Source organism: Plectropomus leopardus, chromosome 11 (genome assembly GCF_008729295.1).
Source record: "Plectropomus leopardus isolate mb chromosome 11, YSFRI_Pleo_2.0, whole genome shotgun sequence".
Taxonomy (NCBI): Eukaryota; Metazoa; Chordata; class Actinopteri; order Perciformes; family Serranidae; genus Plectropomus; species Plectropomus leopardus.
The window spans coordinates 8,383,026-8,408,797 of NC_056473.1; the positions used below are offsets into that span (position 1 = coordinate 8,383,026).

Below are 25,772 nucleotides of genomic sequence, written 5' to 3' on the forward strand. Positions count from 1 at the left end.
ACAGTGTAAAAGTGTGGGTGTGTGAGAGAAATAGAAAAAAAAGGAGTTATGGAATCAAGAAAGACAGACTGACTACATATGTACGTCAGCTCCTTTGTTTGTGCATCAGTAAACATGAGATCACATGCGCTGTAGATGTCTGTATATGTGCGAGGGTGTGATCCCATGTGAGAGCGTTACATCTGAGGGTGCACACGTGTGCCTGCTGAACTGTGAAAACATGTACTTGTGCGCACGGAAGATTTGCATGCTGAAACATTGATAGAGATCTTCCACTGTGATGCAACACGTCATCGGCGACACTTAAAGAGGGATGAATATTTCAATGACCTGGTTCAGTGGGGACCTTAGGAGTCAAGCTAGAGGGCAACCACGGGACTATTCTGGGAATTTCATGGCAAAATAGCATGAGGAGGTCCCACTTCTGTTGACAGGGTTCTCCCCAGTTAAAGATTATTTTTTGCTTTTTCGCCTTTATTGTGATAAGACAGGTGAAGCATGAAAGGGAGAGAGAGAGAGAGGAATATATGCAGCAAAGGGCTGCAGGTTGGAGTCAAACCTGTGGCCACTGTGGCAAGGACATAGCCATAATACATGGGGAACCCGCTTTACCAGATGAGCTACTGGATGCCTCACTTCTCCCCAGTTAAAGATGACTTTTGGGGTTTTTTCACCTTTATTATGATAGGACCGGTTAAGCGTGAAAGGGGGAGACACAGGGGAGCACATAAAGCAAGGGGCTGGTGTTGATCCCGTGGCTGCTGTGGCAAGGACACAGCCGTTGTACATGGGACACCCGCTGTACTAGATGAGCAACTGGACGCCCTACTTCTCCCCAGATAGATTATTATATTGTACTTATTTTTTTTTCTTTATTATGACATGACAGGTTAAGTGTGAAAGTGGGAGAAAGAGGGGATGACATTCAGCAAAGTCAAGTCAAGTGAATTTTGTTTCTAAAGCCCATTATCACAAATGACAATTTGCCTCAGAGGGCTTTACAGCATATGATATCCCTCTGTCCTTTGACCCATGATTAAGGAAAAACTGCCCCCAAAAACAGGGGAACAGAGGGAAAAAAGGACTCCATAGGTTACAGTCAAACCCGTGGCTACTGTGGCAAGGCAGCTATTGTACATGGGACACCCGCTGTACCAGATCAGCTACTGGACACCCCACTGCTCTCCATTTAATGATGTATTAATGTGAAGATAGTTTCAAGGCCTGTGGTTGGCTTGGCCACCAAAACCACAAATCAAAATGCAACCACTGAGATGAAACATGCCCTGAAATGTTTGTTCCCTAACACATATTCAGGGAGGAACTCAATGGGAAAATATAGGTCAACCCCATTTATGCAAAAACAGGTTTTGTTGCTGTTTAAATAAAAAAACACAAGTTCAGATTTTTAAAACAAAATGAAGCATGAAAAATGTTCGAGAGAAATCAAATCTAAACATAAGTCAGATCTAATGAGGACAACGCCTGCTGGGCTGGCTGAGAAAAGATTTGGGGGTTTCACTGCCGCTGCAATATCTTACTCCCTGCGAGGAATCGGAACTCGGGGGTGTGAATGAGCTGAGACTCGCGGCTGGTTGGAGAGCTGGTGACAAAACACTTCAGATTTGCCCCTGAAAAACGCCGAGGAATAACCTGACGGACACTAGTTCAAACTGCTCAAATTCCTCAGCAGCGCTTATCCTCGAAAGTACCAAGGAGAGCCTCTACCGTCTCGGCAGAGACCGGGAAGTGGTCAAACAATGGACTCAGAGAGCGCGTTTTATCGCTGGATGGTCACGGAACGGGACTGATGTTTTGCTGCACGGACCGGGCCGTGGAGCTACAGAGCGAAGGGAAGGACAGCTGAAGAGAAAGAGACGGCGCTCCACAAAGGAGGGCAAAGCAGGACGCGTGTGTGCAGCAGAGAAGCAGCGCCCTAGATTTGAATAACATCTGAGTTACTCTGTCATTCGGTCTTCTTTCATGCTGTCTCGGGCAGCAGTTTCTCAGCCCGCACCTGGAAAAACAAAGGAAAAGGCGTTCAGTGGCGGCACATCTCCATGCGTAAATGGAGACGCATCGGCGCGTATTGGCTGTGCTCCTTCACAATGAGTACAATAAATGATGTTTGTTTTGTCACTAACTCATGTCCTGTCCCATGACCACACTGCTATAGATGCATTATAGACTTCCTCATACTTCATATCTGCCATGAGTGATGGCGATGCCTGCAGAGTCTGACAGCACCGGTGCGCAGAGCAGCACTCATGAAAAAAGCGCACCGGATCGCAATGGTTATGTGAAAACATGTGTCATCCCACTGTGCCGTGACCGAGATTACGAGTCGTGGGTGAGGCTAATGTTCAAAAAAATATGGAGTTTCCAGAGACTCCGGAGTGCGGTGTGCGTGGGGTCGCTTTCGGTTTTTCTCGCTCTGTTGGTCAAATGTGCAGACTGGAAAGCTGAAGCCAACAGCAGCAGCAGCGCTGACAACAGACTCTCGCATTCATCGTCTCCCCTTCACTTCGTCTCAGGCTGCGCGGCGGAGCTGTTGCAAACTTGCTGGAGTGTTGTTTCCCCATTGTTCACCCTCGTATGTGCCTTCTTTTGGGTCGGTGTCTACTTAATCCGCTGCGGAGTTCTAATCCAGACCGCCCTCTCCCTCTTAACCTTGTGCCACCTGGGCGAAGCAGCGGCGTGGACTCTCCTGGACGGGACAGATGAGCAGCTGTTTTCATTCACGACAGCAGTCGTGGTCGTGCTCATCTGCGTGGCCACCGGCGCACTCATGGTAGCACGACTGAATCAGGGCATATCTGTGATCTTTTTCATAAGCCTGGTCAGGACCATCTCACTCTTCTCGCTGCACAAAGTACGGGCCACTTGGAGACCGTACGTAGCGTACCTGGTTGGAGTGCTGGGCATCCTGCTGGCGAGGTATGCTGACAAGCTCCTTCCCAACCAAGGGAGACACAAGGAGGGCTGCACCCCCGTGACTGGAGCCAGGGAAGAGATCCCTGTATTTAAAAGGCGCAGGAGGTCCAGTTCTGTGATAGCCTCAGACATGGCACACAGTCAGTCCAACAGTAAGTCCCATCGCCGGACCTCTCTGCCATGCATCCAGAGGGACCAGGTAAGAAGTTTCTGCCCCGTTTAACTTTTCTGTTACTGGCTTGTTTTCTGCTTTCAGTGACGAGTTTTGTGTTTGAGGCGAAGGGGAGAAAGGAGGGAGCAGGGAAATGGCAACAACATAAACACTGTTGCCCTTTTACAGCGTGACTCTAATTTTAATTTGCATTGTTGTTATTATTATTATAACCATTATTATAATCATTATTATTATTATTATTATTATTATTATTATGTCAGTAAGCAATGCAAATAATCTTGAGGTTATTTTATGTATGTCATGTGTAGTGTAACACAACAACAACATCATCATCATCATCATCATCAACAACAATGACAACAACAACAACAACAGCAATAATAATAATATTAATAATACACTTATTATTTCTATTATATTATTAGAATTAATATTGGCAGTGTTGTTTAATTTAACTTTTTAAAATTGTATTTTCTTATTGTGTGTTTACATGTCATGCTCCTGTTGTACACTGCAGTGTGGATATTCCTGTTTGTTTGGATGTGATTTGTTCTTTGCTCAGTTGTTGTTGTTGTTGTTGTTGCTCTGATCTGCTCAGATCATATTTGGGCTGATGTCTCCTCATATTCTGTAGCCACTTGCAGCCATTGAAAGGCATATATGAAATTATATCAATTTACAATATTTTTTCTTCTTTACCATTTCAGTAACAGTAACTGCTAAAGAACACCTAATTTAAATTACATTTTTAATATAAGCAATCATATGTTGTCTTTTTCTGAAATAATCCTTTAAGCCATTCCTCTGGAATCCTTGCATCCGTCAATGGTGAATCATTCATGTAGATGTGTATATGTACAGTACAGCTGCAAGTGTAGCTCTCCTCTGTCATTTGAAAATAAAGTACCAAATTTGGTATTTTGTTGCTGAAGGGGGGCTATTTTAGAATCAGCCTTGAAGTGCTGATGAGAAAGGGAAGCTGAGGACACGATTTCAATGATTCATCTCGTCCCTAATTATTTATGTCAAACATTCTTCCCAGATGATCTCTGAGCCACTACCACAATACTGACGAATGCGTTATTATCTTTCTGTCCTGGATTTTTATACATCTCACTCCTCATCACTTATCAGGGCTTTCTGTCCTTCAGCTTCAGGAATGTAGCAGCTCTGACTCCTAAACCTCCTCTGATACCGATACACATGCATACCTGTGTTAAAAGGAAGGGGGGCTTCATTCAGGAGGACTCATATCAGCTCCTCAGCCCTCCTTATGGAAAATCAATGAGCATGCTGAGTATGTGAATGGGAACCAGACTTTTTGGAGTGATCAAAGCTCTCGTTGTGACCTGTGAGTGTGGTTAGGCAGGGAGATGAGAGGCTGCACTGTCGGCCCGGCCACTTGAAAGATGCCCTCAGCTCTCAGGGCTAGTTAGCGTTGTACTGTGCTTGTTTGTTTTTCTTTGTGGTGACGCTCACTCACTCCTGCACATACACAAAACGGATATGAAAAGACTCTCAGATATTTTACAGTTTATACTTTTCCTCTCTGGTTTCAGTTTGACGTCTCAGCTGAAGCTTTATCAAATGTCAATAATTACTGATGTTATATACAGGAGTTGGTTTGCTGCACAGATGGAGTGAGGATGCATCTTTCTTTACGAATAAGTGATGAGCTGGACGATGGCTTGATGTGTTGTTTATATTGAATAGTTACTGTATGGCTAGAGAAAAGGCGTGCACACAGATGTCAGATTATTTTACACTCTGCTGTCTTTTGAAGAGCTATGCTGCAAATTATGGAAAGAAACATGTATTTTTTCTGTCTTACAAGTGTTTATTTTCTAAAAAAAAGAAATACATTTAGTATATGCTGTTGTTTATATATATTTTTTGTCATTATTGCATTAGAAAAAAAAGTCAAGGGTGCGGGTTTCATGTCAACAAGGGGTTGGAGTTCCACATCCAGAAAATTTGAGCATCAAACAATTTCCTGCATTCTGGTGAATTTTATGCACCTATTTTCTGCAATATGCACATATTTTCTGTTATATTATATTATTTATCTTAAGCAGTTACAGCTATACAGTATACTCTATGCAACATAAATTATTCACACTTAATCTTCCCACGGGTTATCTGACATATATTGTAAAGACATCAATGTTAACTTAATACGCCTGTGAGCCGTGTTCTGCAGGAGTATGGCAACACCACTTGGACAAACCTCACGCAGCGCTGCATTACACATCAGTTGAAATAATAATAATGGCAATTTCTTAAGTTTATTTATCATTGCGATTACAGTTGCTAAAAATAGTTTTGGACAGCAGTGTGTGTGCTCCTGTCATAGAGTAACAGATTATTTATATTTTTCATAAATACATTTCGGGGGGGCTAATGAACATTTGTGGGATATTTATTTTTTGTTTGTTTGCATCATTTTATGGTGTAAATGCTTTTAATTTGGCCAAAATAATAGTCCTCTGCTAATGACATTTATTTGGAGGGGGGGGGGTGCAAATGCACGTGTTATAAATATTGGGTGCAACATTTCCCCATCACGCCCACCTACCCACCCAGAAATCTATAAAATTATACCATTTATCTAAAATCTCATAGCTTCTCTATGACCGTGCATAAATGACAAGAAGGAAACTGTATATAGGTGACAGAAAAAAGTCAAAATATTTTTTTTTTCCCCGCTTCACACAGTAGTGTTTCCATTCTGGTAAGAGACAACCAAGCTGCAATAAATTCAGTGCTTTTCAGTCGCAGCAATGTGCTATTTCAAAAGCACAGAATGTGTAAAAAAAATACCCCAAGAGGATGAATGCCATTATATTTGGATTCAGACTCCTTTACTTTAAGGGATTCAAGATGGAGTTACTCAGAGAACAATAAAAACAGCCCTAAAATCGAGACATTAGTCGTAAACAGCTCAGATTGATGCAACTACAGCAATTAACACGTTTTTGTCTGCTTTTGATTTTTTTTCCTGCCTGCGGCAGTGTCCCAATAAAAGCTGAGTGGGATGGCGCTACCAGACAAACAAAGTAGACGATATCATACAAAGACGCAAAACATCTGTGGCTCCCCCCTTCTCCGTCACCTCAGCCTGGCTGGAGCCCTCTGCTGAGAGATGATCTCTATTACATGTTTCTGTTGTGGGACACAAAAACTGTCAGACTGTCCTGATAGTGTGTGAAAGTCAAGTTAAGAATATTATCGATTTTTCTGAGAGTTCTACCATCCGCTCTAATCTCTGGCGAAGGTGCTAAGCAGTTGAGCAGCCATGGCCTGCCTGTAATTGAGACACACATGGCGTACATATGCTGCCTTAACCGTGTCTTGTCTGTGTGGTCTGTAATGTGTAAACAAGCCAATGCTGACCCACACTAGTCATCACCTCACTCACACGGGGCTCTGGCCTCCTTCAGGGGGGTCAGACGCACGTATGGGGGCCACAGTGCAACTGCCACATGGTGATGGGAACAGCAGAGATGTCTGGCAGCATGAAGTGTCTTAACTAACTGTCTGGAGGACAAAACAAAGGCTCACATGGACGTCACTTTCCAGGTACAGCTGCTCACCTCAAGAGGCTGAATGACGTTTTAACATTTCTGCTCTTTTGCTGCGTTCAACAAAGTTATGATGTTTTGAAGAAGCTGTATGATGGAAGGGGGGGGGGTCTGCACTTTGTTGACTTGACAGTGTTTGCATTAGTGATGTGCATCTGAAGTGTTTGAAGAATAGTGTGAGGTTGGAGGAAGGCTTACAGTTGATACTTAACTTTGTTTTTCTTTAAGCATCTCCCACAGACCTCGAAGTCTTATATAAAGGCCCTTCAGATTGATAGTCACTGCGTAAAAACAGTTTATTCAGAAAATAAATAGAGCAAAGAGGAATCCCTCTGTCTCCTCTCCTTTTTGCCAGCCTTAAAGCTTCCATGTTGCCCTCTGCCTCGCTGCCAAAGCCACGCTCCAAGGCACAACTGTAGATTTAATAAACAGCCATTTTCCCTCCGTTTGATTACATATTGGCTGCCAGCGTCTATCAGCTCACTAAGAAGGTGCATTTTGCAATGCAGGGGTCGTCCTTCCCATCATGAGCGTAATAAAAGAAAGTCATTATCAGCTGATCTGATCGCGGTTAGTGGGAGCCTCTGTTGGATTCTTCTTGGATTAATACGAAATGACAGGCCGGCCTTCTGTATTTCAGCTCGGGATATTGAACTGGAGGAAGAGGTGTGGACTTGTGGTGTGGATCGCTTTTCACAATGTGTAAGGAAATTTGAGTCCAAGGTTCTCCTGCAGCAGACATCAGCACTGTCACAGAACTTCCTCCCATGCCGAGGAGCGCAGTCTGCCAGTGCACGTCAAATGCTTTTCAATACCTGGGCTGCAGAAGTTTGAGCTGATTAGCCGAGGAGGGTGGAGGACATTAGCGAGCTGCTTTTTGGATGATTCTCTTTAGGGGAGAGCCACTCCCTGCTCTGTGTGTGACTCCACCACTCTTCACAGCGCTCTGCTCTCTGTCCTCGCACTGACACCAACACAAATATTATCCCAACCAGAGGAGGAAATTCTTTCTTAACTTGGATGATAAAGATATTCTTGAAATCTATGGTAATGACTTCCTGTGGAATGGGATCCAAACACAATTACTGTTGCCGTTGTAAATGTTTCCTGTTACTCTATTTTTGCTGCACCATCCATAATTGAATTGTGATTTGGATGAAGGAGGTTGTTGATAGCCTGTAGGGCAGTGATTTACCACTGGGCCACTGCGCGCTCTCATCCCAAACAGCTTGTTTGTATTCTAAACACAAAGCCTCGTGGGATATGATGTTTCTTTACTTCTTTTTTTTTTACTGGACTGGCCTTTGGGTTAGAAACAGTCTCATCAAAAGCCTCCCCCTGCATTTGTAAAGGAAACTCATATCAGCATGGGGTTGTGTGTCTTGTGATTGGGCGATCCACTTCACACTTTCAATCCCCATTCAGTCTCAGTGTATTAGCTGCGCTGTGCATGTGTGAGGAGGCACGGGGTGGAAGAATCGGGGTAGGAATGAAAGTAGGTCATTGGAGGTTTTGTTTAGTAGCCAGGCAAAACAGCAGGCTTACTCTTACCCCCCTGAATGGTGGAAGGGTCTTGCCTTTGACTGATGCGGTGTAGCGACTCTAAGCATGCGTGCGCTCCAGATTTGTATGTGTTACCTCCACCATGTTGGCTACCCAGCGTGAAGCCACATTACACTAGGTTTTAGTCTGTGGTGGCATAAACAAAAGCTTGGTGCCCACATGTTTTTTTGTCTCACCAAACAGACATGTTCTGGACAGAGTGTGTCGATGGCCAGCTCTCTGATGTTTAAAGGATGATTTGGTTTTTTTTTTGTTGTTTTGTTTTACAAACTGGGTCTTATTTTAGTACTTTGGCAAACATTTCAATTTGTTATGGTAACAGGGGTTGCAGTGGTATACAATGAAACTGAAAACTGACGGTTATCATACTGTGTACATTTGCTTATTTATGGTATTGCACATACACATCTCTGTCCTCTTTGACTGCCTGTCAGACATTTTATACGTTCTTCCATTTTTAAAAATATGGTTTCAAGTTTTAAGTATTAAAAAGTGTTTAACCACAAGCACATTCTGTTTTGATTCTTTTAAGGATTCAGTGTGTAGGATTTAGGGGGCGTGATGGCAGAAAGAGAAGGGCTGAAATGATTCTTCGAGTAACTCGAATAACTCGATTACAAAAAGTCCTTGAGGCATATAGTTTACCTTGTGGATTTACCACATATTGATTTCCAAATATTGGATCTGCATAGACTTTATCTCTTACGCTCCTTCGGTTGCATACACACACATTTTTCCCACAAAGGTAGACAGCTCAGATGTATTAATGGCTGCTAAAGTACCTATGGCGACCTATTTTGCATTTCTTGTTTTCATTTTATGAGGTAACGACGCCTTCGATTGATGACAGTCTTCTCTCACTTTTTCCCCTCCCGGCTACTGTCTCATGTTTTGCAGTGAGAGATGCTCTCTGGCATCATGTTCCTCTTGTAAATGAACACGGATTGTGACACGAACCTTCCTATTTAATATAGCTCCACTTATGACGTTGTTTTGTGCAAACTAGCTGGTCCTTGTGATGTCTTTCGGTGCACGTTGATTTTGATCGGATAATGATTAACAAGCTTCCTATACACACCTTACCTCACCTGTAATTCTAACAATGGAATCACAGGTGAAAAAATCTGACATGTGTTTTTGGACAGCTTTATAAAACTTTATGCTGATGGAAAACGTTGCTGGGAAAGAAAAAAATGGAACGCAAGAGAAAGAGAAAAGCGAGAGTTAGAAATTGTGCAGTGTCGCAGTGAGTAGAATCAGCAGGTGTAGGCACCCCTTCAACATAGTAAATTAATTTGCATCAGAATTGTTTTTTTCTTCAGCTGCAGATGCATCATTTGATTTGTTAACTGTTTTAGTGCACACTGCAGACAGATGATATTGCAATTTAAGCCATAAAAATGTTGATTTTTCAAAAAAAACATAAATTAGTTGTTCATTAAAGAGACCTGGCATATTGTCTCTTTTGTATATTATATTGCGCTTGTATATAGCAAAAGTAATATAATTTAAAAAATGCTGAGTGTGCATATTTCTTATCTAATTACTCAAATAATCACCAGAACAATCAATAAAATACTTGATTACTAAAATAATCAATAACATGAGCCTTAACAATATATATAGAATGTTTCAAAATGTAGAGCTATTCCTTTAAAACCTGTTTGATTATTCTACCGCCTTTTAGTTGCCCCCCCGAATTCTTTTTTTTTGATGTGTCTTTGTTCCTAGATCTAAACCATTAAGTGCGTGAGGAAAAATTCATAAACGATAGCAGCAATCTGCAGAACTACAGAAATGAAGATCCCAGTTGTAACAAAGCGGAATTATCCTTTAAATTCTGCACTACACTGCTCACCCATCTGTGTCCAATTCCTTCATTACTTGCATTTACAGCAACAAGAGCAGCTCATATCCTGGTTCTTGCCCCGCGTCTCTGATCACCTAAGCCAACCAAACCAGAGGTCCAGGACTAAGCTGAGTGCCCCTCTTTCCTCTCTTCCGTACCTCTGGCACAACCACGATCTGGCTCCCTACTGATTACCATGGAAATTATGGAAGGACGTCTGTGTGAGCATGTGTGTGCATGTAAGCGTGTGTGTGTGTGTTTGTGTGTGTTGCCAGCAGCTTGATGGCTGCCAGCTGCTGCAGGCTGAGAGGTTGAATCCGCTCGTAGAAACACGGAGGGCCTCAAACCACAGACACAACCCAACGCAGCTGGAACTGCTAGACAGGCACAGGCCTCCAGTCCTGACACACAGCACACATATTAACACCTCAGGAACCTAATAACTGCCTCACATTTGAATAGAATAGTAGAATCTGAAGTGAATTATAGATTTTTTTTTGCACGTGTTGAGGGGCAGATTACATGTTGTACTTTCTTCTTCTGCTCTAGACGAGGGCAATTATGTCACTCAAGTTTTCTGTGTTACCATAAGAGACAGACTATTTCAGTGATGGAGGTGAACAGAATGTTCCTGGCACAAATGTGTGTAAGCGTACAGTGCGTGTGTGTGTGTGTGTGTGTGTGTGTGTGTGCTTTGTGCGTGAGTGTGTGTGAGGCAAAGAAAGAGAAGAGAAAGTGTATTTGTGTGTGAAGAAGTGGATTAATTTGCATATGTGCATACATTAGGTGTATGAGTGAAAAGGGATGGGTTTTGTTTGAAAATTTTTAATACCATAGCCAATACTATATCATTTTGACAGTGTTAGCTTAACGATACTCTTGTTGATAAGTCACCTCTGGCTCCAAAAAAAACAAGACAGTGAAGGCCAAAATGCAGAACTTGATGCTTTAAAAACTGAAGTCCACAAACCAATGGGTGACGTCACAGTAGCTACGTCCTCAATTTTATACAGTCTATGGTCTAAACATGATCGGCTGCATTGGTGGATGTGTTTATTGCCAGGACTGGTTGGGGGCTTAATTTGCAACCTCTTCTCACTCCCAGGACATCAGATATGGCAGCTCGATCAGTGGTCCTTCACCATCTGTATGAGACACGCTGTCAAATGATTTTGACTTGAGATGTTTCGAAACATGGCAAATCAACTCCAAGTGGGTCAACTGTGTCAGAAAATAGAACAACATCAGACATGAGAGTCCTGCAAGGTGGAGCCTGGGCTTTTTTGGAGGTGCATTCAGAAGTTGTTAAGTTATTCTTTCTTTACAACAATTCACCAAAAGAACAGGTATGCAGGTATGCCTCATTGCATGATTTGAACCTTCATCAAAACTTGGCATTTTGGTATGTCGGTTGTTACCTCCGAGGTTGTTCTTATGTCCCACAGTGAAGGGGATTTTGGAAAAAAAAAAAAAAAAAAAAAACTTAGTGTAAGGGCCAGCCAATGGAAGGCTCATCGTCACAGACAACATTTGGTGAGTCACACTACCAATCATGTTACCAGCACAGATTGATATGGAAACTGACATGTTTGAAACTGACACTGGAGGGGTACCTAGAGGGCCAGAGTTTAAAGTGTAGGGCCACTGACAAGCTGCTGTATTTGATTCGCTGGTAGTGAGAATGTATTGGGATTTGTCATAAATACATGAATAAAGTATGATAAGCTTACTGGAAATAGGATGACTTCTTCTTCTGACCTGTAAATGCAGACATAGACATTAGTGAGCTTGACAGTCTGAAAGGTGACTGAAAAAGAAACTACACATCTGAACACATGGGACCGCAAGGAAATGCTTACAAAAAGTTGCAGAATATTCCAGCAGCAGTACGGCTCATTCACGCTTCAATTGATGGTTGTGTTTGTTGTGCAGCACCGGAGGAGGTACTGTGGTCTGTCACAGGTGGTCTCCCCCCGCTGTTCTGACTCTCCGTCTGTGTCCGTCTTGGCTTTCTCATTTTCAGAAGATTGTGGAAGCTCTTGATGAGGTTGTTTGGTAATGAAATAATGCACTTTTGGCATGTTTCTAGTAACTGAATAAATGTATACTTAAATAGGTACATCTTGAACTCACCCAGATGGTTTCGGTGCATGGATTAGACTGGATCTAGAAAATGGGAGAAGCAGCTACAAATAAATAGAGTCAGACAGGATTTTGTATGTTAAACAGCTGGTCATTTCTTGGTGGCGTTATAGCCAAATCGCTCCAGCAGCTGCACAAGAGTCTTGCTAAGATAAAATACAGTCTAACATTGGTAAATGTTTTAAAGCAGGAAATGTCTGAATGACCTGATCAAAACATTCAATCCCAACTATCAGCACTTGACAGTGTTCAATACTTAACTATGGACATATTTTGACCCATATGTCTAAAAAATAACGTATCATATCAACGTTTTTGTTCTTTAAAGGATAGGAAGGTTTATGGGTGCTAGTATTGCTATTTTGGTTTGGCTGCTTTTATCTTTATTTCTTTTTTTATGACTCATTTTTATTAATAACAGAATGGACTGAAGTTTGATTCCCAGCGCTCTATGTGCAAAACAAGCACTTGTGTGTAACCTGCGCAGCTTTAAAGGGATGAGCTGGTTAATTGGTGCCAGTATGTATCCGGTACAGCGCATCACTTTGGGGAATTGAACGCAGCACATTTGGCTTTCATCTCTATTTATCCTCCTGAAGGGCCTTTTCAATCACACGAGGAGCCCACCTTAAAGACAGTGATCTCTTACATGACGGGACATTCCTGTGCTTGCCCCAGCGCTAAATGAACTGGAATGTGCAGGTTGAGCAGACCCTGAAGGGCAGGCCTGTGATCCCATTCACCCATCCCTCCCCTTCCCAGCCCTCCTCTCCCCGCACACCCTGACCTGAGCCAACACCACCATCCTGGGCTGTCACCAGGTGCGCAGCTGGCCTCTGCCGAATGAATAGACACTCTCACATCGCCCCGGGAAGTGTGCGCGCGAGTGTGTACGTGTTCATGTTTGTGAGAAGGAGGTAGAAGCAGCAAGAAGGGGGAGAGTAGGCCTAGACGTAAATAGCCGCAGTCAGTAAAATGTGTTAAAAACAAATGGAAGAAACAATTGTTAATATGCCCTCTCAGAATTTTCATGTGCACATTTGGACGGCGTTCCGAAAATTGATCTCATGGCCTTTGATTGGTGTCGGGATTCAGAGAGGAAGTCCAAGGAGTCCCTCAGGTGCACTCTGGCCATTGTGTCTCCACTAGAAACAAAGCAGGCCACAGTCACTGCTGCTGCCATCATTTATTTAACACACAGGGACATTTTGAACCTCTCTGACTGGGACTGTCCAATAAACCCAAACAGCTATTAATTAATCATTTATTTCAGGAGCATGACATGGAAGGATGTTTTCACTGATGCATGCTTTTATTTAGTAATCCATTGTCTGGTTAGTGACTCATGGCTACAACTGGACAGGTTATTTCATATACTTTTATTTGATTCAATTTGTTTATGCAGTAAACATTTCCCTCTTAACATTACAAGCTCTCTGTTTTCAGTCTGGTCATCAGAGTATAATATTTGCATTGTATGTTTCTGCAAATCACAGATATATTACATTTGTACGTTTCATATCTATTATATCAACATTTCTAAAGTGACATAATTATTATTATTATAAGAGCTGAGTTTCTCATTAGGAAAAGAAAGGGATGGCGGATGGTTTAACACCAATAGGCGAGAAAGTTGCCAAGTGGCAGATCACTGGTCGGAACCTACAAACAATGAAAGCAGTTAAATATAACAAGATGTTGGAACATTTCCAGCTGTGTTCTTTGCATCCAAACCGGGCATTTTTAACAAGACGTTACAACATTTCCAGCTGTGTTTGTAGTGACCAAACTAACTAAGTATTTTGAACAAGACTTTGGGACATTTCCAGCCGTGTTTGTTGCGACCAAATCGGGTAATTTAAACATGACTTTGGGAAATTCCCATTTGTGATAATCCCTGGAAAGCCATGCACATCATTTGCAAAATGCCAGTAGCTAGAGGAATTATTCAGATCCTTCACTTAGGTTACGGTAGCATTACAAAAATAGGAGAATGCTCTATTACAATAAAAAGTAATGCATTTTAAAAGTGCAGTAGTTTTATCAGCAATGTGTACTCACTGTTTCAAAATTAGCCATATTTGTTATGCAGCCAATTGACCCGTCGGTTATATAAAAGGCTACATACAGGCTACACTATTAATTATAACTGATTCATAAACATATAATAGCATGTTATATGCCATTGAGGTCAAGCTCATTTTACAGCTTATTATATACTCCAAGCCTGTTTAATCTTTTATAAACTGATCTTTTGTTTTATGTAAAATCTTGATCTGTAAAGTAACTAGTCAGTCAAGTGTAGTGGAGTACAAAGTGTAGAAATATTTCCCTCCGTCAGCAGGCTGCATGTCCGTCTAGCTGGATGGCGTGGTGCGAGGAAATGTGTTATTGTAACCTCTGCCTGGTGAGCCCTCCCCGTCTGTCCAGCCCGCTGCCTCACTGGCTCGCCATGAGCCTGTCTGTCCCTGCAGCCAACAAGGCTTCTGCTGTTCCCTGCTCAGTGCTATGTTTTACTCTCTAAATATGTTAGAGAAAAAAAAATCTGTCTGTACATCTGTCTGTCAGTCGGGTTATTTCACCCCTTGCAGCGGCGAGAGTCTCAGGGTTTGGGTTAAGGGCTGTTTTTGTGCAGTCACTTTTAATTAGTCAGATATTAAGAGCGAAATGTATAGTTGTAGCGCTGTGCTGAATTTGCATCATGGTGTACAGAGTCTATATGATTTAGACTTTTATGGACACGACGTGTACGAACAAATACCGATGTTGGAAATCTGGTTATGATGCTCGGTTTATAGTTTGAAGCTATTTCGGTCGCACTTTGGCCACATTTCTGAATCCACTCTGCAAACAGAAACTGCCTATGGTCAGCTGAGGGAAATGAGTTATTTTTGTTTTTTATTAAAAATAGCAATGAATGGGGAAAGAAGTCAAAATTAAAAAGCAGTAAGCTGTTTTTTTTGTTTGTTTTTGTAAGTTTTAGAAATAATTTTAATCTGCGATTTTAGTGTTTCTTTTTTATTTGTGTTTGTTGACATCATTCCTCATAGAGAGAGGTGTGTGTGCGTAATCACTTATTAATGTAGGACATTAACTACAGGGGGTAGTTTACAGGGGGTAAACTGTAAGTGTAACTTGATGGGTTCACAGAGACATACAAGCACCAGGTGCTAATTGTAGTTTTGTCTGTAGCAATAAAGTAGCAGGTCAGTTGCTTCATACTGTCATCTCTCACATCTCTCTGATGCCATCGTTCTCTCTAGACATTAAATCATTATGTTCTCCCTCCACCGGTTTCAGTGGTTGTTAAAGTCACTGGGGGTCACAGTAGCTTCGCCAGCGTTATTCTCGGCTGCCCTGTCATTACTAGCCACCATGCTAACATTAATGTTTTCCACCTCAGTTAATGGCAAGTGTGAGGCCTCGTTAGTTAGTTAAAACTTATAAATCCACCTTGTTGGATCCCTCTTCTCTTCATCTCTTTTCTGCTCAAAATTAAAAATATATGGGCTTCATCTTTTTTAGCAATGTCTGCACATACAGCCTTTAGCCTGTCATACTGAAGCTTTTTTGGGGTTGGCTGTGGCCCAGGAGGTAGAGTGTGTTGTTCACTAATCGGAAGATTGGCGACTCGATCCCTGGCTCCTCCAGTCTGCATGTCAAAGTATCCTTGGACAAATTACCAAACCCCAAATTGCTCCCAATGGCTTTTCCATCGGTGTGTGAGTGTGTAAGAACGGTTGACAGAGTAGCAGGTGGCACCTTGTACAGGAGCCTTGGCCACCAGTGTATAAGTGTGTGTGTGAGTAGTTGGATGTAATGTGTAAAAGCGCTTTGAGTGGTCGGAAGACTAGAAAGGCGCTAAACAAGTGCAGTCCATGTACCATTTTTTTCCACATTGATGACCTTTCTTTTATTTGACACCAGCTGCGTCATCGCAGAAACTCCACTGAATTTGGCGCATTGTGGCTTGTGGAATTCTGGAACATGTGGTTTTTGAACGATTAGCAGCCGAGGGGAAAAAGGATTACTGTAGGTTTTAATCACACAGTGTTCCTAATTTTTTCTCCGGGTTTGCACATATCTATATTTAGGGGTAAATGCTGGGGCTGTTGAGCCCTGCCACAATGTGTCAAGCGCGATAAATATTTAATTTTAAAAGTGAATGTCGTCTCAAGTTGACATCCACTTGTAAGGCTCGTGGTGAGGACAAGGCATCAAGAGGGTCCCGAGATATTCCCACACTTACAACAGTTCAACTACACTGTGTATTAATCAGTTTCAAAGTGTGAGTCTCGGGGCTCAGCTGGTAGAGAATTGGTGAGACAAAGGCAGCAGTTATGGACTGACCTCAGTCCGTTTTCCCAAAACTCCCCTCATGCCCTCAGCCTTTTGTCCGTGAGAGGTATGATAAAGTGGTGACCTCATCTAGTACATCTTTTCTACGCTGTAACCACATGCTGACACACACACAAACACACACACACAAGTCCAGCAGACTGGCTAGGCAAGGTCTCATTGATTTGTTGCTGCTATACCCTGCATTGCCTGGCGACACTAAACGATGTCAGGGCTGACGTGTTCTTGTGTAGGTGACATCCGTTTATACTCGGCCACAATCGATGGCTATGAACAGCAGGGCTCTTCTTGACATGCATGTGAGTGTGTGTGTGGTCAGACAAGTCCTGTGTAGTGGAGATAGTGGCTGCTGGTTCTAAGCACCCCTTCCTGCCCAAACCATGGTTCAGGTCAAATCTAGGTCTGCTAAACAAGACGTGAGAAAAAGCGTGGCATGACACGTGTGAGCTCTGTTGATAAGATGCGTGGCATTGTTAAAGAAAACTTCAAATGGTTCTCTATCCGCAGCCACCCAGATAACACATGGCCACATCCTGTTTGTTTCTAAAAAGTCTCTCTCTGTAGCTCTTCATACACACTGATCACACTATAGGGCAGCAAATAAGTCCCTTCTTAATGCCTCCTTTGCATTTTTACACAGAAACAAGTGATGGTGGCATCATCCCGCTCCAGTGTGTGATTTTCAACAGCGCCTCTGGTGTGACATATAGCATACACATTGGAAGCGCATTATAAAAAATAACAATGTCATAATATGGCAATTACGATCATTAAACATCTCTGTTATCTGGCCGCTCATCTCATCCTCTGCTTGGAGGTTGAGAAGCTCTGAAATATTATTCTTTTCCCAATTTGCGGACATTTATGACCACTTTTCTTCTTATTTAAATTAGCCACTAACTGCTATAAGCTACTTTTTTTTTTTAATCTCCCATGGTGTCATCAAAATGTCACACCCGTCGTCCTGGAGCCTCCTGGAGCCGCTGTCCTGTTTATACAGACACCGTTTCGGTGCTGTGACAGCTTAAAGGCAAGATCGCTCTGTCCACCCTTTCCGTGGTCATACCTTATATAGAGAACGGCGATGCGGTAGAAAGGCACAATATTCCAGCCTTGATCAGGCAGTGTAAAAGGAGCTTGTGTTGTAAAAAGAAGGTGAACATTGAAAATGGGACTCACAACAATGTGATTGAGGTTAGGATAGGTGTATAGAGACTTTATTTTAATGGTTATGTGCCTTGAGCTGCTTCAGAGTTCCTCTTTTCTCCCCTGCCTCTCCATAATGTTTTCCATTAGCTGCTGTTCCATTCATACTCTTGGTGATCCCTGCGTCGTCTCCTCCGGGACTAGCTTAAATGAAATCTCTACACCTACTGTAGTAGACACCTCTTCTCTTTTCTTCTTGGCTTTTCTTGGCTTTTTTTTTTCTCTTTCCCTGATCTGTCCTCTCCATGGACGCTGGAAAGAGTTCAGTGTCAGATCTCCGGGCTCGATGCAGTTTAGCAGCCTCAGATCCTGGATCACAATGATGGCTCTGAGACCACAATGCAGATTTGGTCCTTTCTAGAGCAGTGCTACTAACATCCACTGTAATTCTGCACCTTTCTCTTATTGTTTTTTTTTTTTTTTTGCTTATTGTTCTGCTTGAGCTAATATGACATTTTCTTAATTTTCTTTTACCTCCATGAATAATCACCTCTCTGTCATGGTCAGACCCACTACAATGTTAAAATTTAAGAATTGTGCGAGGTTTGGCAGGTGATTCATCAAGGCTTTTTGGAGAGAGCGTTTCCATTATAAGGGCGAGGAATGGCATGTGGTGGTTTTGGCAAAGCTCCACAAACTGGAGAGGCAGAAGGACTTTTGACGTCATCGGGAAACGTGACCCACTTCTCAAGAGGCGAGGAGCCTTGGGCTGGTTGAGCAGATGTTGCACAGATGAGCCTGCACGCACGCACGCACACACACGCTGACACACACCTACCCTGCGTGCACATTTTCTACTCTGCCTTTATTTTCCACTAAAGAAGACCCACTAAAAGGAATCAACGGCACAGGAACTTTAGCCGGGTCTCATTTGGATTTGTGGTTGTGCAAAGGCGTGAACTGATGTGGTCGTCAACATGTGCGCTTTGCAGAAGAGGTACAGCATGACAAACAGGAGGGTGTTAGTGGGTCATTTAGGCCGTATCAGGTGGGTTTTCTCTAAGGGATAGAAAGCACCTGAAGCAGCTCCTACAGTATGCCTTTCAGCTACCTTGCTCACCTTACGTAAGCTGGATGTAAGGCAGACAAAGTGATGTTGGGCCCAAGAGAACCACTCGCTCAGTTCTCCACTGGCTCCATCCTGCCTGTCAGCTGGGGGCCATCTCCTCCTCCTCCTCTCTGCCATCACTGTGACGCTTTCAGACGTTACATAATGCCTTTCTTTCTGGTCTGTCAGTTAGTTAGGCGTGTTACAGTGCAATAGCCTGCCTTTATCTTTCTGCTATTTGCACCTTTTATTGAAAATGTAAAGGGGCCCGTCATAGTGTTTGTTCTTAGAGATTGGGTATCGTGCAGCTCCAGGTCATCGTGCATTCCCACTGGAGCGCAACAGAATGCAAACCAAATCTTTTGGTGCTTTCTTTATTGCTATTTATCATTTTAATTGTGTGGCTATAATATTTTTTTTGCTAACAAGGGATCGCATGCATGTGAAAGTTGTTGCTTCTAGTTATAAAGTCACTTTCACTCAACTTTGCATTTCCCTCAAGTTCCCGTCAGTGGAGCATTTTAGCATCTTTCACCTCACTGTTTTGGTTTTATGGCCCACTTCTTCACTGTTTTGGTACTGTCACTGCTACACAGTATTGTTTTCTGCCACAGATTGCAGCTGGAGCAGGAAAGCCTTCAAAAACTCACTGCACACTACCTGCCCAGCACCAAACAGCAGACAGACAAAGTTAACGGCGAGCTAGTGAACATAGTGGAGCATTTAATAACAATAATAATAATACATTTTATCTATGGGCGCCTTTCAGGACACTCAAGGTCACCTTACAAAACAGCAATAAAACAACATAAAATCACATATGAATACATAAAAGTTTAACAACAGTAAATCACAGAACAGGGAAGTTTGAAAAGGTCCATCATGAGTTGACAGGGATTAAAACAGAGTTTAAAAGGGAGTGGATATTAAAATTACATTCATCAGGTGGTAGAAAAAAAAACGTCTCCAAATAATGCTAATGTTGCTTTGTGTTTGCCCAATGTGTAAAATAAATATGCAACACTTGCTAACAAGGACAACGCATTCTCATTCACAACACTTCAAATACCAACGCTTGGTCAGTGATCTCTCCACTGTCAGTTTTTTAAAACACTCAGGGACAGCATGTCAATTTACGCGTTACATACATTGTGTCTTTCCAAAACAAACTTTGCTTTACTAAGGCTGTCAGTATTGACACGTTAATTGTGATATGATTAAGGTCTGTAATCAAGGCATTGATTTTTTTTTTTATCACCAGCCAGCATTCCAGTCTTTAAGAGGCTGTACTGGGCTGAGTTTTAAAGCCAGAGCGATGATACTGGAAAACACTAAGTTAGGCTAAATTTTGGCGATGGAAAAACAGCCTAGCCATTTAACAGGGGTCCCTTGACCTCAGAATATCTAAGTGAACATGCCTATTTTATGCTAGTCCCATGCAGTTTTTTTGCTGTCATTTGATTCCCAATCCGGACAATCTGATAAGAACTGCTTTACCTTGTCAATATGGACTTCAAAAATGTTTTTAATGCAAAATAATGGAATTGAATCCCAATTAATTGTGATTCACTATTGAAAATCTGCAATTAATCATGACTTAAATTAATCATTTAATAGCCCTAGTCTTTATAGGAAATGTACAGTTTCTGCTTCTTAATGCATACAGTCTCTTTTCAAAATAAACTATGATCGTTAAGGTTTACTTCCTTTGGTTCACACTTTAAAAGTGCGTGGTTAGGTTTAGAAAAACACATTGTGATTTGGCCTAAAATAAGAACATTTGTTGCTGATGTAATGTAACATCACGTTACATAGGCCTATGTTATATATGTCATATGACATACAGGGTATGTTTTACCCGTTCTGCTCCCTTCCCGCCTGATGCATACGTTATATACTATGTACTATATACTATATACTATACTACGGCAGTTGCATGGAGCATAAAATAGTTCAGCTGCCCAGTGAGTCTCGTAGTCTGTCATTGCAACTTTGTATGATGTCAGTGGCCACTGACCAAATGTCATTTTTTGACAAGTTGGGGATGAGACCAGATTGAGTTTGGCATATCAAATTAAACAGTGATTGTAAACAGTTCACTTTTTATAGATTTTTTTTCTTGTGGCTGATAACCCAGCAACTGCTGGATTTAGAAAAAAAAAAAAATTCAGTACGTTATTCCTCTGCTTTCGTATCAAGTTTTTTTTGTTCGTTCAGTGTTTTTTTTTTTTTTTGTGCTACCACATGAATCTGAACCGAGTCCCCCCGTGGGAGATAATAGTGTTTCATCTAATCTGATTTCACCTCCTAAACCTGATACATCACAATTTGGTGTAACCGAACCTTTACATAATTTGTGGTAATGAGAGGAAAAAAACCCTGGCATTTCACAAATTTCAGTTGATTAAATCAAATCGTGGATACAGTATGTTTACAATGCTGGCAGCAAGACAGTCCAGTCTGCAATCTGAGATTTATGTGACTCGTATATGAACATCACAGCTTTGACTTATTCTCTATGTAAACAACTAATTTCAGGGCATTCTCTGTTGAATCTTTCTTTGCGATCATCTATGTAAGTCTCTTTGTCCATAATGGGGTCAGAGCATTTTTCCATTACAAAAAACTGCATTTCTGGACTATCTGCCAAACCGCAGCTGGCAGTCACTTCCAAATTTCTGAGAAGAATCTGCCGAATATCCCGGATATATGAAAAGTGAAACATCAATGTCAGTTGATCTCGGTCATAAGCTTGGCTGTGTGCTATTTGTATGTTGATATTGTTTGGTTTTTAATCTAGCTCAGTTTTGGCAGCCATGCCCTTTTCATTTGTTATTTTTTCCTCTGGGACAAGTCAGAGGCTTCGTATGGTTGCAAGCAGATGTTGTTGCCTTTTTTTTTTTTTTTTTTTTTCCAGAATTCAAAGCCCAGAAAACAAAATGGTGGTTCCTCCAGTGAGAGGCTGCTCACACTGTCTATGATGAACTCATTATTTCTGAAATGTCAGTGGTAATGAAGATTGGTCACCTTCAAGAAGCAACCCAATTTAGTGTGACTGAGGTCTTTACGTTTCTCGTCACGCCCCGTTCCTCGCCGTTGTGTACTCGGAGGCACAGTGAGCTGCAAGCAGACAACATTACATGCTTATAAAGATTATTCTTGCTCCATTTCACGTGTGCCCATATTGTTGCTTGACGGCAGGAATGCACTTTGGATGCCGAAGGAAGTACAAACACACACATTCATGAAACACACACGCACACACACACCTGCGTAAAAGGAGGCCGGAGCCTGTGATGTTGCCACAGATGTAATAAGCACTCATTCATTTCCACGTTGGCAGAATCTTAAGACTGATTCAGGGGCCGGTAGATGAAAAGGTCAGCGGGCTTGTTTTGAGTGAGTGTAAGATTTCCATCATCACGCCGCACGCTCTACCAGGCCCAGTCCAAACTACACAAACAGTGTCTCTGAAGCCCTTGACAGCCTCGATTCTGCCATTAAGTCAATAATCTGCCGTCGCTCTCTCCCCCTCTACCTCCTCCTCCTCCTCCTCTCTCCTCCCCTCACGACTGACCTGCTGTTAGTTTACGTACTTCCCTTTTTACTTACCCTCAACAATGCTTGTCCAAACAGCAGCATAACTCTCCCCCTTATGTGTTTCCCTTTCTCCCACTATGCCATTTTCCACAATTCTTCCACTTTGTCTCCCCTCCTCACTTCTCGCGCAGCACCTTTCATTGTTTCCAGACAGTGGTGAAACATACTGAAGGAAATCTGTGGAGTCTGTTTGCACGAAGACAAGGACACACACACACACACAGGAGTAATTGTTCCAGGAAAGTGGCATCTGTGCAGCCCATTAGACAGGGATTCAGTGGACCTGTGCGGGCCTTTTACATATGGTGGTCAGCTGCTGGAAAGGAACTGGAACCAGGGGTCACATGTGAGAGAAAACATTAGGGGAGATGATGCATGTTGGACACACACACACACACACACACACACACACACATTTCAAAGTCCTGTAGTGCCCTTCACAGCTTCCCTGGTAGCATTGCTCTGGCCAAGTCGTTTATATCCACAGGGCCTGGCTGCAGGTCGGAACAGACCGCTATCCTGCGGGCCGCGAAAAAACGCTCACTCACACACATTTGGAGCCGCAACAGATTCTAACACTCATCTCCTCTTGGGTCACTCCTTGAGTCACAAGGCCTGAAAAGTTTGACATTTGCTCATGAGTAAAGGGTGTGGGAGACGGTGAACTCTGAGAGGCCTCTCGTCAGTAGCAACACAGTTATTATTGCAGAAAAAGTCAACTCTACTGTAATGGCTGCTGAAATGGCTCTCCAGAGGGCAGGTACTTGACTTCAGTGAGGAGCGCGTGAGGATGAAAGGAGTGTGAGGGAGTGTTTTTCAGAGATTTTTGGGAAGTAAAGTAAGGAGGAGTCCTTCTCTTTAGACGCTGCAGCTGTGATTCATGAGGGTATTTGTGTTGCTAGATCTGAGTTGACTGGACCATGTATGGAGCCAGGCTAGGCCAAACCAGGCCAGAATATATCCTACTGGGTCAACAGATCTGCCTCTATATTTTTGAACTCATAGCTTTTATACCAGACAGGCATTCCTATTAAATGTGTAGTGGGTAAAACATGATTTTTATAACATTATATGCACTGGTGAGAAGTAAACCAGGATGTAGTACTTGGGTTCGGTCTCAAGGCCACTTTTTTTTTAAGTGTGCACTTGTTTTTGTTTCATGCCTTGTTGGACTCAGAGTTGTCTTGGTCTCTATTTTAAACGGCTCTGTCCACAGTCCATTGCCGCTCTGTTTTACACAAGCGCAGCACACTAGCTTTGCTAATAGCAAATTGTTACAAACACTTCTCACAGCAACTGGCTGAAGCTGTCAAAGTGGTATTTATGTATATGTGAGTGGTCCTACTGTTGAGTTAGTTTGCCATGAATCTTAAAATTAGGCAAATTTTTGTAAACTAACATTCCGGTTGAGACAAACCAGCCCTGATATCTGCAGGCAGTGAATCACTGTAGCTGAAGAAGGAGGAGGACAGGAGGAATGACTGATAGTGACTGATGTCTGGGTTTTCCGTTCTTTTTTTTAAACTTCACTCTGTATTGTGATGTAAGAAAATGTTTTTATTTTATTGACATTTAACATGTTTCCTGTGAAATATTATTGAATTTATAATGCGTTTATATGGATGTTTTCTTTCCATCTTAACTCCTTCATCACTATATTAACACTGGAAAGTAACCATTGCCTATTATAGTCCTAAACAAGACTTGATTTGGACTCGATTTGCTCTGGACTCAACCTCGAATTGATCTTGACTGGACCTGGTCTTGGACTTGATTTGGACTCATTTAAGTTTGATCTTGACCACAACCCTGCATATGAATGTGAGGAATGTTTTTGTCACTCAGCTCAGTTTTGTTTAGTAGATAGTAATTTAATAGTTAGCACGGTGTGGTTGTTTTGATAAGAAAACTATAAGGCCTGATGTTGCTATTAGGGTATTTAGCTGAGCAGATGTTTAGTTCTTTCCTACACTGGTTTATCATGTTGTTATGTGATTACAACATCATGGGCAGTGTTGCAATTTCTCTTGAACAGTATTCAATCATGATCTTGTGACTCATGTGCAGTAATATTACACTTTTTAATGCAACATTTTAGTGCATTATTGCAAAGGAGAAAATCTAATTATAAATGCATTAAATGATCTGAAAGGACTGATTGGCCAGAAACATATATTAGAACAAAAAATAAACTGTAAATATAAAATAATGGAGTTAGCTACCATGATGTCATCCACTGGTTTGTGTAGTCCCATTTTGAATCCTTGAGTTTGACAATTGGGCTGTCATCGTCTTGGTTTAATAGAGCCAGAGGTGATTGTATTTTGGAGAGACGCTGGAGCTATGGAGGAGGGAGGGGTGCATAGATCTGACTGAGAAGCTCAAGTGGCCATATGAGGAACTGCAGTTTTTGGCACCTCCATGTTGTCTTTATTTTTCAGCCCTGGCGATTGCTACTTGTAATTTACATATTTGGCAAGTATCAAAGATGTTGACACTGAATGTATCAGAAAAATATTCACTAAAAAAACATATTTCAGTTCTTTTCCACCAAGACAGGCAATCTTGCAATACAGTATCTACTTATAGTGACTACAGTGTTATTTTTTTATTACCTTTTTATCAACATTTAACCCAAATCCCTAACCTTAATCAAAGTGCTCTTTTTGCCTAAACCTACAAGATTATAGTGTTTTGATATCTAAAAGAAAGGCTGTCTCTGAACATAATCCAGGCAGCAATACTGCTGCCAAAACTTGTAATTTAGAAAGCAGTTTAGTGACATACAGACGTAATTTCTAGGAGACAGGGTTGCATTTGACATAACTTCACATAAATTCAGTTAGGTTATTAGTAGTGGTTTGAACACCCTAAATCATTTAACTGCCATGAAATTGGAGTAGATTGTCCATTTAACTTAATATGCTACACTTATAAGTGCATTTGAAAGCAATATGATCATATGCAATGTGGTTATACTTTTCGGCAGTTAGTCAGTAATAAATTACATTTGGAAAGGTAACTCAATCACCCTGTTTCCAATGATTTTTGGTGAGCCTCCCATGTTTTAAAAAGTTAGTTATAGCCAGGTAATGTTATTAGAGCAAAGTTTTAATGAGAACTGTTCCTTCTTGGGTGGTATGCTCTTGGTCAGGGTGATATTACAAGAGATATACGGCCCTCTGGGAGGATTCTGCTCACGTTGTTTGAATATGTGTTGTGTCAGAGCACCTGGTCAGAGCCTCGGGCAGCGGATGTGCTGCGCATGCTGCATGAATACGAGACTCATTAAGTTCACGGGCCTGCCAGGTGGAC

General features: G+C 42.0%; 1 protein-coding gene across 2 annotated transcripts in view; it reads left to right on the forward strand.

The window, feature by feature from the left end:
• Nucleotides 1–1,577: 1,577 nt before the first annotated feature.
• LOC121949974 (cGMP-inhibited 3',5'-cyclic phosphodiesterase A-like) overlaps nucleotides 1,578–25,772 on the forward strand; it is a 92,757-nt gene continuing 68,562 nt past the window's right edge. For both annotated transcript variants that reach the window (XM_042495856.1, XM_042495857.1), the window contains exon 1: nucleotides 1,578–3,133. In XM_042495856.1, the coding sequence (XP_042351790.1) occupies nucleotides 2,219–3,133 (915 nt within the window). In that variant the 5' untranslated portion in view covers nucleotides 1,578–2,218. The remainder of the gene's footprint in view (nucleotides 3,134–25,772) is intronic.